The sequence below is a fragment of the Berghia stephanieae genome, chromosome 4 (assembly GCF_034508935.2).
Source record: "Berghia stephanieae isolate SIO BIC M18660-M18661 chromosome 4, UCSD_Bste_1.3, whole genome shotgun sequence".
Lineage (NCBI taxonomy): Eukaryota > Metazoa > Mollusca > Gastropoda > Nudibranchia > Aeolidiidae > Berghia > Berghia stephanieae.
The window spans coordinates 63,553,498-63,567,232 of record NC_088363.1 but is presented as its reverse complement, the minus strand read 5'-3'; the positions used below and the strand labels follow the sequence as shown (position 1 = coordinate 63,567,232).

The 13,735-nt window shown below is 37.5% G+C and overlaps 1 protein-coding gene across 4 annotated transcripts; it reads left to right on the top strand.

Moving 5' to 3' along the window:
- Positions 1-4,422: 4,422 nt before the first annotated feature.
- Positions 4,423-13,585, top strand: LOC144971000 (uncharacterized). 4 transcript variants are annotated; one of them, XR_013645057.1, is made up of 4 exons: positions 4,423-9,030; positions 10,016-10,836; positions 11,140-11,417; positions 11,727-11,814. XR_013645057.1 is itself a non-coding variant. In XM_078911277.1 (2 exons), the coding sequence occupies exon 2, from the start codon at positions 10,094-10,096 to the stop codon at positions 10,502-10,504; it is 411 nt and encodes a 136-aa protein (XP_078767403.1). In that variant the 5' UTR covers positions 4,423-9,030; positions 10,016-10,093; the 3' UTR covers positions 10,505-13,585. The 4 variants fall into 4 exon arrangements, 2 of the variants coding, with proteins under 2 accessions (XP_078767403.1, XP_078767404.1); XR_013645058.1 differs by lacking the exon at positions 10,016-10,836 and having other exon boundaries at positions 11,140-13,585; XM_078911277.1 differs by having other exon boundaries at positions 10,016-13,585.
- Positions 13,586-13,735: the final 150 nt, after the last annotated feature.

Here is a 13,735-nt window from a genome sequence, read left to right as displayed (position 1 = left end):
CAGCCAACATGTCAACATGCCTCACTTCGCAGCATCGGTCAGCGAGTCGCATTCGTTAACGAACGACACGATCAGCGAGAGAGGGGAGCGTGGAACCATCATTTCAGTGGGTCAGTGATTGAGTGATGCGCTTGCTTACCTCATCAAACATGCCTAGTCTAGGACTTCATAATAATAGATGTCACTGTGCCAAGTGCATACAAACACTCGCACACACACATACACGAAATCTTGAGGGAAATGGAAGGGGTGGATCAACTTCAACCCGTGGCCATCATTACGTAGTTAACGAAGGCCGTGTTCAACCCCGCCCTCACCCCACTTTATCCACACACAGTCATTTGCACGCACGCACAAACACACACACACACTGTCTTTCCATATTTTTGTACGGCCGAGTGACCTTTCCTGGCAACTCGGGAATAGCGAGAACTCGGAAATAGCGAGTAATCAGGAGTGGACCCGTCGAACTCGCTATTTCCGAGTTCTACTGTATATGAGAAAATCGTGTGGTAACTAGTCACCCAATTTGCGGTATGAAAATATTAACACTGATCAGAGAGAGGTCGATTTCAATTCACGTTATTGTTTATAAACAACTATGTTTGTCCGAGCAAGTTTGAAGGTGTGTCACAATTTCCATGTTTATTGGTCAAAAATCTACTGGTTAATTTGACTTTAAAAAGTCTGTTATTGTGGTCTGTCTCAATTCCAAGAATTATTTTATGAACTCGTTCCTCAACACTCACAAAGACTCTCAAATAAAGAAGCACCTTCATGCAATTGCTGTGCAAAAGAGTGGAGGGTCTTGATAGCTACTATAGTCTATAGTGGTATGGCAGGGAACTGGTCTAGATGGTGGTGCGCTATTCTCAACTGACTCCAAATCGGCAACAATGGCGTTTTCTATGTAACTATTGAGACTGAGTACCGGTAATAGTGGCATTGACCTTGTCGATATCGAGACAGAAGCTGAGCATTGGCACTGCATAAGAGAAATTGAGAAAGGGTTTTGTTTGTTTTTTAAAATTTCTATTAAAGTTGCAAGTATCAATATAACCGTCTTGTAATATTTGTCGATTTAGGCAATCTTTATTTACTTATGTTAAATAGTGAAAAAAAAACAGGACTTTGATTTCATGTCTATATAAGAGTTTTTGATGAATCCACTTTGCACTGTAATACCACACAGTAAATTAAAAACAAGAAAACAACTTTGTACCACCTCTTGAGGGGTGCCCGGCCTTAACTAAATGATTTATTTGCTGCTCCTTTTCATAAAAGTTGAGCACTATTATTTCATTATTTTATGGAAGGCAGTTTCAGACAGCAAACCTGGGTGGGGTCTTTTGACCTCCCATGGGGGTCAGGAGGTCACGCTCCATCTTCTATTCCCTATTTGTTTTCTGTCTTTGTCTTGGTATGAGATTTCTTGGTTTTGTCCTGGCCCTTGCCAGAGTCCTTAGCTGAGAGGGAAACAGTCAAATGTTTAGTATTAGTTTTGAGAGATGATACCTTTTTTCTTTGCAAATCACCTCTCTGATATGTATTGTTAGTTATGATTTCTGTTTAAGATATATTTTGTAAACATTTGAATGTATTCCTCAAGGTGGAGTCCTGTGTTGGTGTCTGGATGCTACTTTAAGGTGATCTCAAACTAAGTACATTGATCGTTTTGCTCTTGAAATTTACATCCTTTCCCTATTTGAACCATTCCCCTTTGTCTTACTTTTTCTCATGTCGTTTTAATTCTGATTCTAGAATCTTTTCCTCCCATAGTGGGCAGGGAGGTACATGCTGTGTCTTCTATCCCCCCATACCCGTTTTCCAAATGTTTCCTGTCGTTGTCTTGGAATGAGATTACTTGGTTTTGTCCTGACCCTGGCTAGGAGGGAAACAGTCGAATGTATAGTTGTAGTTTTGGGAGATGATATTTTTTTCCTTGTAAATTATCTCTCTGTTATGCATTGTATTATGTTTAGTTTACATATTATATTATATGATTGGTAAACATTTGAGTGTATTCCTCTTAGTTGGGACCTGTGCTTGTGTCTGGATGAGACTTTTAGGTATCTCAAACTAAGTACTTTGACGGTGTGCTCTTGGAATCTACACCTGTTCCCTATTTGAACCAATTCCCCTTTGTCTTACCTTTTCTTTTGTGCTTTAATTGTAATTCTAGAACTTTTTACTATCCCATTTTCTTCCTTTTTACTAGCGTTGATATGACCTTAATGTGTTGCAAGCGCCGTAAAACCCTTAAAAACAAAACAAACAAAACAGAATCTTTTCACCATCCCCATACCTACCATGTACCCAGATAAAATCGGATTTACCCTGATTTTTTCTTGATTTTACCTCACCCTGCCGGATTTTGGGAAACTCCGATTTTTTAATTAATTAATTGAAAAAAAAAAAATATATATTTTATGATTTATAAAATGTTTTGTTTTCTCCCTGACTGAAGGAAAGGATTGTCATTTACAATTACACATAATTATTCAGACTTTACCTTGGCACATTCATACCTCATACCATTCGTCAGCCAGTTCATCTCAACAATTGTTTGAGGGTTATATTTATAGATGCTTGCACCGCTAGGTCTAGGGTAATTAAAAAAAATTTTTTTTCCTCTTAACATTGCTTACCCCTATTTTTTTCCCTAGACTCTTATTTTTTTTCACTATGGGTTGGCAGGTATGCATCCCATTTTCTTCCTTTTTACTGGCGCTGAAATTACCTAAATGTATTGCAAACGCCGTAAAACCCGTAAAAACAAAACAAACATCAGATAGCAACCCCATCCCAAACCTAGGACACTGTTATTTAGGTGGGTGGAATACCCCTTAGGCAGTGGTGAAAGCACTGTTCGATCGACGTTGGTATCTGTCCTTGTACCAACCTCAATCCCAGCAAACACTGGATTCCCATCAAATGACACACATTGGAAATGTTAATACAGTGGAACCTCATAACAGACGTGGTGGGACCAGCCTAAAGCAAAATACCTGTTTTAACCGAGTTATTTGAGCCGAATTTCAAGCAATATAATTCAAATGGCCTAAATCACCATTTTTTTTTTATCATTTGTAATCTGAATCTCTCTCACAATTTCAAACTGACTATTGTGTGCGTGTGTGTTATGTTTTGTGTAACACATTGTCTGCCTGCAGGCAGACCTGAGTGTAATGTGGGCTATTTCATTGTTTTGTTTGTTTTTAAGTATTTTTACGGTGCTTGCAACACGTTTAGCTCATATCAGCGCCAGTAAAAAGGAAGAAAATGGGATAGTAACAAGTTCTGGAATTACAATTAAAGCACCCAAGAAAAGGTACGACAATGGGGAATTAGTTCAAATAGGAAACAAATGTAGATTCCAAGAACACACAATCAGTGTACTTAGTTTGAGAACACCTATATGTCTCATCCAGACACAAGTACAGGTCCCCACTAAGAGGGGTACACTCAAATGTTTACAAATCATATATAATATGTAAACAATACAATACAGTGCATAACAGAGAGATGATTTACAAAGGAAAAAAAATATCATCTCCCAAAACTCTAACTATACATTTGACTGTTCCCCCCCCCCCCCCCCAGCTAGGGTATCCGGCCAGGGCCTGGACAAAAACAAGTAATCTCATTCCAATACAAAGACAGAAAAGGGGGATAAAAGACACATAAGTACCTCCCTGCCCATTATGGGAGGTCAGGAACCCCACCCAGCTATTTAATTGTAATTGTATCCGAAGAAGTCGGTTTCAGCATCCCCCGTTATATACCAGTAGGCTCTCCCTGCTATAGCTGATAAATTTTCATAAAGGCAGAGTGAGAAGAAAAGGGATTTTAAAAACACCCGTTACAACGGGGTGCCTGTTATATCTGGACCTATTCTACTGAGGTTAGCTGGTACATGTTGTGCAATTTTGTGGTCTAGTGGTGTGACACAAGGCTTGTGAGCTACAGGTCAAAGTTGTGGAGAAAGTTCTTTACTCACATTTTTTACCATACTCAGGTGTACAATGAGTACCTGACTAGTGATAGTGTCTCTGTCATACGAAATCATAACGTTAAACATAAGCTGAAAAGAGAGTAACATCCCTGGCCACATGTGGAATTTGAGGGAGGGTCACCATATGAAATGATGGGTTCAATAACGAAACAACTGCTGGCGAGATCCACCCCCCCCCCCCCCCCCTCAACACTTTATTGACCACAGTTTCTTTAAAAACTTAAGATGAAATTTTAAATCTGTAGGAAAATGCCCCCCCCCCCCCCCTCGAATTCTGTGCATATACGCTGGATAAATATGGTGATCCCATCAGTTATGCCTACCCATTTCACATACACCCACTACAGAACATCACAATCACAGACAGAAAAAATGAGAAAAAAAGGAACAAAGAAGATATGACCAAAATATTTTTTTTATTACATATTGCATAGCTAGGTACCATTTTCCTCAAACTCAAATAAAGAACACTCTTGACACATTTTAAAGCCCATCGACAGACACATGTGTAATTAAAGTTAAATATTGTAAAGGTGTAGCAGACTTGCCAATCCCCTTGAAAATTTTGTTGGGTGGATTATAAAAAAAAATAAATAAAAAAATAAAATTCCCTTTATTCATCCCCAAGGGGAAATTTGTCTTTAGGGTCTATTTCAAGGGAAGACTGGAATAACCCGGGCGTCAGCTGCAGTGCAGCACCGCAAAGTGAGCTAGGGCTAGGTGACTTGCTCAAGGGCACACAATGCAGCGGTGGGTGATCGAACTTGTTACCTTTTGGGTACGAATCAAAGACCGTACCGCTGAGCCCCCTAAAGATGGGTTCAATAAAGAAACAACTGCTGGCGAGACCCCCCCTTCAACACTTTATTCACCAGTTTCTTTATAAACTTAAGAATATGAAATTTTAAATCTCTAAAGCCCCCCCCCCCCCCCCCCCATATATGACTCGTTGCCAAATAAGCCAAAATCACACGCCTCTTTACCATAATGTTGAATTTTAAATAGTAATTGTCAAACAGTTAAACTCATCTTATCAAGGAAGGATTCATCTTTAAGCTTCATTAAACTGAAAGTTAAATTTTTTAGTTTTAAAAAATTATTTGAGATAAATATGAAAAAAATTGCCCGAAAATTTTCTCCAAAAATCTGTCAAATGAGTGTTGTTTTGTTTATCGGACTTCAAAACAAAGAGGCCGCCTAGGAAATCAGCTTCTCAGTATCAGGTGGAATACAGAGAATGTCTGAAATCAGATCCCAAGCTCTGCGAAACGTATAAAGAAAAACAAAAGGTATACCACAACAACAACTTGAACAATTTAAATGATGATAAAATTTCAACTCTAAAGGCCCATAGAGCTGAACAACGAAAGCAAAAAAGTTGAGAGTAATGCTTTTGTGGAGAATTGTCATTGAAAATCACCTAGATTTTTAAAAGTTTATGTTATTCTTATGAATGACTGATCGTGGCTATTCTGGTATAAGCAGTCAGATAACGGTGAGTTGTGCGTTTTGCAAAGAACTTGGGACAAACTGAAAATGTTAATCTTAGGTTTCAGGCAACCATGTATGGTGTTCGGTGTTATGAGAAAAAGGGCGGGCGGTTTTTAGGTGCAATGGACCTGCCACCACCCGTGTCAGTGACAAGATCGTGCATTTTTAGATAAAAGATAAGAGTCACGTTATCATCAGTGACAAAGGAGAATATAAAGAGAGCAGCAGATGAGTTGAGAGCAGCGGAGGGAGATATCAGGTGACAGTGTCTTGTGATGGTTCATGGCAGCAGAGAGGGTTCTCAAGTAAGAATGGTATAGCGATTTGTTTGCCAATGAGTAAGAAGGTACCGGCAAAGGTGATTGATATGGAGGTGTTGACAAATCATTAACATTCTTGTAGAAAGTTGGAGGCATGAAAAACTGGAGAGGAGTTGGAGAAGTTGAACGGCATGAGGCAGCTTGTAGAAAAAAAATATACGGGAGTAACAGGTGGTATGGAACCAGCAGGAGTGGTAAAGATATTTAGGCGGTCGGAAGAAAATTACAAATATGAAGTATAAAGTTTACCTTGGAGATGGCGATTCCAAAAGTTACAAGACTGTAGCACAGGCTGTCCCACCTATCTATGGATGTTGGCATTGAGATATTGGAGTGTTGTGGACATGTGCAGAAAAGAATGGGATAGAGATTATTAGATAAGATCAGCCAGTGTAAGGGTAAAGTTTATGTAGTTGATGGCAAGAATGTGAAGGGTATAAATGGTGCAGGTAAATTGACAAAGGATGCGGTGAAGAGGATACAGGGTCATTACGGAGGTGTGATCAGTAAGAATATTGGGGACTTGGAGAAGATGAAGGAGGCAATATGGCATCACCGGAATGGAGAGCACTCTAAATGTGGTGAGTTTGATTGCTGTAATGGATCAGATAAGAATGGCTGCCCAGTTTTGTGATGGAGGAGATCAAAAGTGATTTTGAGGATTTATTAGATGAAAATTTGTTGAAAGTGCTTGCACGTTGGAATGCAAAATGCTAATGCAAGCTACCATCACTTAGTTTGGAATAGATGTCAAAAAATCAGTATTTGTTGGCAGTGATGTCACTATTGTATTCAATGAAGGTGAGATGAGAAGTGTTGATGTTTTTCGGAAGTTAGGATTAGATATTGGTGAATTTTTAAAAAGCCCATTTCAACATTTGGATTTATGGAGGATCAAGTGTGCGGAAAAGGATAGTAAAACAACTTCAAAGAAGAAAAGGGGCAGAGAAAACCATTGTCAAAGCAAGAGAAACAAATGAAGATAAGTCTTATGATGGAGGAGCCTACTAATTTCATGTAGGTGGGTGGTTTCCATCATGCAACAGTCATTCGTTATTGTTTTTTCATCATTTTCTCGATGTCATTTTCATCGGTTTGCTCCACAGCTAAATCATGATTTCTCAAAAAGTTATAATAAAGATATCTCTATGAAATTTGGCAGTCATATATAGTTGACTCCTTCTAAATATTTTGTACTAAAATAAACATTATCATTCTATGAATTAAGGATTTATGATTTTTTAAAAAGATTTTATTTCTTATAGTTTCTGTCCGAAAACATTTTTGGAAGGAAATGACAATAAAAACAAAAGTAATGACTTTAATTATTTTAATACATAACCTTAATTGTATGATTTAACATGTACAAAATTTCATCGACTTCTCTTTAAAACTCTTTGAGAAATCTTGATTCCAATAAATATCATGTCGCAGCTCATAGTACCCCCAAAATGACATTTTTTGGGTCCCCGATGCCAAAAAAACCCATTAATTTGGGGGGAGTAAAGGGCTATTTTTTCTGTAAAACTAACCATACTCCATCATTATATGCTCTTTAAAACAATATGTAACTATATGTTCTGTTTGGGGGTTTATCTTGACCTCAAGAGACTGAAAGTAAGAGGGCCAGAAGAATGGGATTAGGGCTAGTTCATCAGGAGAGATTCTCAAAAAATGAAAAGGTCTCCCTCCATCCATAAAGTAAAAGCTACAGAAGGGAGGCCTACATCAGTTACGGCCATCAGCAATGTATTTTTTAGAACCGTAAAGAAAGATGGTCTGACACCACAACTCCTGACATCGAGTGCAAGTATATTTGTGGTATTCTACTCAAATTAATGTACAAGTACGAGTACTATTACGAGTACGAGTTGTAACCAATTGTAATCGGAAGAATAAAAAAATTGCCCAGCATCTTATCAGTATCAAAAAGGTCATGGTTATTTTACTTAAGGTGCTTCGTGTTCAATCCATCAAAAATAAATAGCATCTATTGCAACAAATACACCACGTTATTGATAATAGTTTTTTTTCTTCTTTGTGTATATTGATCTACTTTTGTTTTAAAATTCTTCATAGTCGTAAGGGATGTTATTCATTTTCACTGAATCTAGGTCTCGTTTTTATTAAATATATCCAGTTTTATATTATTATTATTTTCCAGTCAAATTATTGACTTTCATTGAAGTGAAGACAAGGTGTTTTTAGTATTTTAATTTAGAATATAGGGTCTTACTCTCCTCCCTTTGACTTTTGTCATTTGTATTTCATCATCTTTTCCACCATCATTATTATCGCCATCTTCATATCATCACCACTGGAAAATAAAGTTAAAAATAAATATGCCACAAAACGTATAAATCAGGATAAGCAAAGAAAATCCTCAAAAATTCTAGCTCTGAAAGCTGAAGTTATGGCCTTAAGGGGTCTAATTTTGAGAAAAATTCGTCCAAAAACCGATTTGAAGATTTTGGTGGAAAACAATATTTTATTATCTTAGGAATAATGTAATCGAAGTGCAATTCCTCAAAATATACTACATATCCATAAAGGTACAAAAAACACGATAGAAAAGGGTATAGGCAGTCAGAAAAATGTGAAAATAGAAAGGGGGTGTAAAACTTCGGTAACTTTGGGCCTTGACAACGTCAATATTTTATCACTGTAACCATATCAAGTTATATATTGTTGGAAAGCTAAGAGCAAACTCTTTCGATATCAATAGTCTTCAAAAGTCGTGACGTCATCCAGCGCAGCAACGCATGGTAACGAACCGGCTGGCTCAAAACAGTCGAGAAAAATGGCGGACACTAACTTTATTTCCATCACCGCCCTTATGAAATACTTCTCCAATGAGCATAAAAGTGTCTCGCGAGGTGAAAATCATCATCAGTCAGGTCATTTTTTGACTTTCACTTACTCAGATGGCATGATGTTCGGCAATAGTCTTCAAAAGTTGTGACGTCATCCCGCGCAGCAACGCATGGTAACGAACCGGCTGGCTCAAAACAGTCGAGAAAAATGGCGGACACTAACTTTATTTCCATCACCGCCCTTATGAAATACTTCTCCAATGAGCATAAAAGTGTCTCGCGAGGTGAAAATCATCATTAGTCAGGTCATTTTTTGACTTTCACTTACTCAGATGGCATGATGTTCGGCAAAGTTCAAGCCAGCACGAAGAATAAAGAGTATTCTGTGAAGGTAAGTCATTTCGTCTTCTCACTCTCAAAATCTCGCATCCCCGTAAAACTACTGTTGAACAATAATCAGTTTACTTTGAGTTTAGGCAGATTTAGTATATCCAATGGAAAGATGTTACTGTTTACGTTCGATTTTAGTTAGAGAGAGAGAGACAGAGAGAGAAGGTTGAAGTCGAGTTGAAGTTGAACTGGTGTCAATGACAAATCCAAAAGCTTTGGTTTAGACAAGATGATTGAAAGTTTTAAAATTATATTTGATCAAAGGCTCTACGTTCTATGAAAAAGGAATGATTAAGCTCTCCCTGTACCTTTCTCTTCTTTGTCGCTGCATCAAAGATTGTCTCCCCCCCCCCCCCCCACCCATCTCTCTCTCTATTGATCTGTCTATCTCACTGTGTATGTGTAAGTATGTCTAACTATATTTTCACAAAGATAAATGAGAATAAGTAAACAACGTATGTTAACATTTTTTATCAAGTTTTGAATCGTTTTATTATGATCAGTGATGATACTCACAAAAAGTCAAAAAGGAGGAAAAGTCTCGGAAAAACGGAAAACTCACCTAGAACATTCTTGCACCACAGGAAAGTAGGCAGGTTGACTTCTTTTGAGTACAATTTTAAAACGCCCGGAGTCCAGTAAAAGGAGGAAATTTTATATATATAATTATTTTTTTTAAAAGGAGGTATTTTTTTAAAGATTTATCATATAAAAAAAAAAGTAAAAGGAGGAAATGAAGGAAATATCCGCGGATCGAGGATCTGAGGAGGAAAACCGAGGAAAGGAAAGAAAACCGCGGATTTCCGCGGATCCGCGGAAAAGTATCATCACTGTATGATGATTGGACTTAGATACATGTATTCTGGAGTTTTATTGCAAATTATCATTTCCGAATAGAAAGGAACTAAATGTTAATTAGTTGTGCACTCATTTCAATGAGCATAATCATTGATATAATTTTTTTTTTGTCTGAATGGCATGTAAAGCTAGATCCAGCCAATGCAGAAGAAGCACTTATTGGAGCTTCAAGCTAAGAACAGCAAAAGCCAGATCCACATTAAATTATGATTCACAACCAACATTACAACATTCTACATCTCTACCACCATCACCATCCACACCTTCACCATCTACATCATCAGCAACTTCACACACACCAGATTGTCCACCTGCTCCCATCAACAAATGTCACAGTCACAGTCACAGCCTCTGCAAAAAAAATTGGATTTTGCAAAAAGGAAGCAAAGCCAACTTTGCAACATAATGAGACGTTCACTACAATTGTTCATCTGGAAACATTGCAGCCTCCATTTGAAAATGTACAATGTGCTGAATGTCAGGGACATGTCACCCTCAAGCAGGACAGCTCATTGTCAAAAGGCCATGCTGTCCAGCTTATGGTCATTTGCCTTGATTGTGGCACGACATGTGGGAGCACGCTCACATCCAGAATGGTGACGTCCAGAGGTGAATAGATCACTTGTGGCGTCATCATTAACAATTGGAATTGGGCATCGACAACTTTCAAAGATGTGCGGAGTTATTGGGACGCTGTCGCTGAATGCCAAAATATACCATGCTATTCAAGATATAATGCATCTCCGTGCTTTGAGGACGATGGAGTCAACCTGTTCAGAGGCGAGGTCCATTGTCAAGGAACTGTATGAGCCAGATGAGCATGGAATTCGAAATATAATCGTCAGCTTTGATGGGACCCGACATAAACGGGGTCACACCTCTCTGCATGGGGCAGCTGCTGTTATCTATTCCGTGTCTGGCCTTATCCTTGACACTTGTGTATTGTCAGGTAATTATTTGATTATTCTGTGTTATTCTTTGCCATGTGATGTACACAATTTGTATAATTTTTGTATTTTGTATTTAATAATTTCCAGTAGAATTTAATAAAAATAATTTAAAAAACCCTGAGTTTGTAAAGACTCAAATATGTACCACCTAGAGCGGGACTCAAACCCCTAACCAACTGATCTGAAGGTGAGGGTCATACCAGAAGACTATGCAGTCGCAAAAATAAGTCATATGCATTTTATATAATGAAAAGTCATGGATAAGCTTCATGCTAACCCTAATATCTCTTTGATTCCTTTAGATATGTGTGACCAAGAAAAGTTAGACGGAGGAGGAGGACTTTGAGCAATGGTTGGAGGCTCATGAAATCGAGTGCCAAAAAAACTATGAGGAATCCTCTGGTGGGATGGAGATTGAAGCTGCCAAGATCTTGTGGTCAAGGTCCCCGGAACATGGACTGAGATACATCACCATGATTAGCAATGGTGATTGTAAAACTTACAACACACTCACCACCTTGGCTCCTTATGGCGACATTCCAATTTCAAAAGCGGAATGTGTTAACCATGTTGCTAAGCGGTTTGTTTCATTTTGTTTTTCTTTATAGTTGTTTTAAAACTAACTTGTTGAGCCAAAAATATCCTTACAGTATTTGCAAAACTAAAAAATACACCCAATATTTTTCCAAAATTTTGAAAGCAAAAAGAGTTTCTAATAATCTGCCTAAGTAACAAAAAATATTTTTGAATTTCGGTCTTATGAAGTTATTGTAGTAGAGATCTATCCAATCTAAGAAGTTATGAAAAATGTTGATGTATAAATAAAGAAATAGTTAAATTTAAATTTCTTCTATAAATAAATGTTTATTTTCTCTTTCAATGATGACAGACGTGGCACACGTTTACGGAATGTCGTAAATGAGGAAAAGAATAGGGGAGTTACACTTGGTGGCAGAGGCGAAGGGACTCTTACTCAGGTGAGCATTCTGATCTATAAATGTTACCTACCACGGTATTTGAAGTGCAGAGCAATTGATTCAAGATTGAACCTATAAGTAACAGCAAAATTTTATAAATGTTAGATGCTAAGTTTTGAAATTTTATAGTCACTAATGATCAAAATCAATAAATCAAATCCGGTCCCTACAGGAAATCGCGGCGCTTGTGGACGCAATTTTTCGCGGTTACCGCAATTTTGACAATTGCCGCAATTTTTTGCAATTTTCCATATTCTGGAGTCACATACAATCATCTAATGCGAAACATAGGAAAATACTACTGCCACCGTCACACAAAACTATTAAAGATTTCACGAGTAGCTTCCCTTGACAACATAGGAAGTAGATAATTCATTGTTTTCAATCGATTGACTCATCCCGGCAACGTATCATCCTCTAGTAGGCTTTGTGCTGAAATTGAGTTTGAGTTGTATGAAAATAAAATCGCTCATGATGTCCAATAATTCAGCAAAGAATGGTTCCAAGACAACAGCCCGGGACCGACATAGACAATTTCTAAAGACAACTTATGTGTTTGGGACGAAACTTTTCTGTGATGCACGTAACATCGTTTTAGATCATCAGAGAAAGTCATCTGTCGATCATCACATGCTGACGGATAAGCATGCTGCCAATGCCGAGTGCCTAAAGGCTAAACGAACTAATTCTGAACAGCCAGGCCCAGCAGCCTTTTTTTTTTTTTTTGTAAACCAGGCATGGTCCAAGCTAGAGTCCATGCAAACCTCTTTTTCAGACTCTGGAATAACTATGAGAGAGGCTGAGCAATTTTTTCCTGAAGACATGACATTAGCCCAAAAATATTCACTACAAGCTCTGTACTGTCAAGCAATCAGTGCCGTTGCAATGAAGTTGGACAAGTCCATGCGCCCAGAAGGGCAGCCAGGAATACAGTTCTTGAAGCACTTCAATTTTCTGACCCGACATTGGACATGACTGACTTTTCATTATTACTAGGTTTGTCCACTGTTCCAGACGGTGAGATACACAGGTATCGGGAAACAATTGGGCCCAGGGCTATTAAGGTGTCGGGTGGTTTGCCTGTGGATCTGACTGTTTTCTGGAAGTGTGACAACAGATCTTCCAAAATTATCAGAAAATGCCAGAAAATATATTTATACATGACTTAACTGTGCAGATGCAGAAAGAAGTTTTTCTTCGTACAATCTTTTGTTTTCAGATCGTCGCAGGTCTTTAAGCGAGGATAATCTTAAAGCCCTCATGTTTTTGTACTATAACAGCTTTGTTCCACGTGAATTTTTGCTTTAACTTTAAATCTCTATACATGTAAATATATAATGTTTGTGTGTGTATGTATGTGCTTATGGCATTTTTGAATAGTTGTTTAGAGTAGTATATATTATAGTATATCATACCAATCCTATTACCATGCGACATATTTTTAATTTCTGTTTGTATAGGATGCATTCTAAATGTTTTAGTTTTTATTATATATCTCAACCATAGTCTTATGCATTTTTAATTTGTATTTGTTCTTAACATACCACTTTTATTGTAAAGCGCTCTGAGGTTGCGACAAAGAGCGCTATATAAATAATAAATGCACTTATCATTATTATTATATACAGTGGAACTCGAAAGTAACGAGCTTGGACATAACGAGTAAAACATAAATCCCTTTTTTTTCTCCTTACTTGAGTCGACAATAAAAACAGGCTAACTCGGAAATAGCGAGAACTTCTATTTTTTTTCCAGTCTTTTGAATCTGTAAAATAAGTCACGATTTAGATAATATATATATATATATATATATATATATATATATATATATATATATATATATATATATATATATATTTTCAAAAAAATGAAAGGAATCATGTAAGTTGTAAGGAGGAACAAAATTTATGTCATTTGTTAC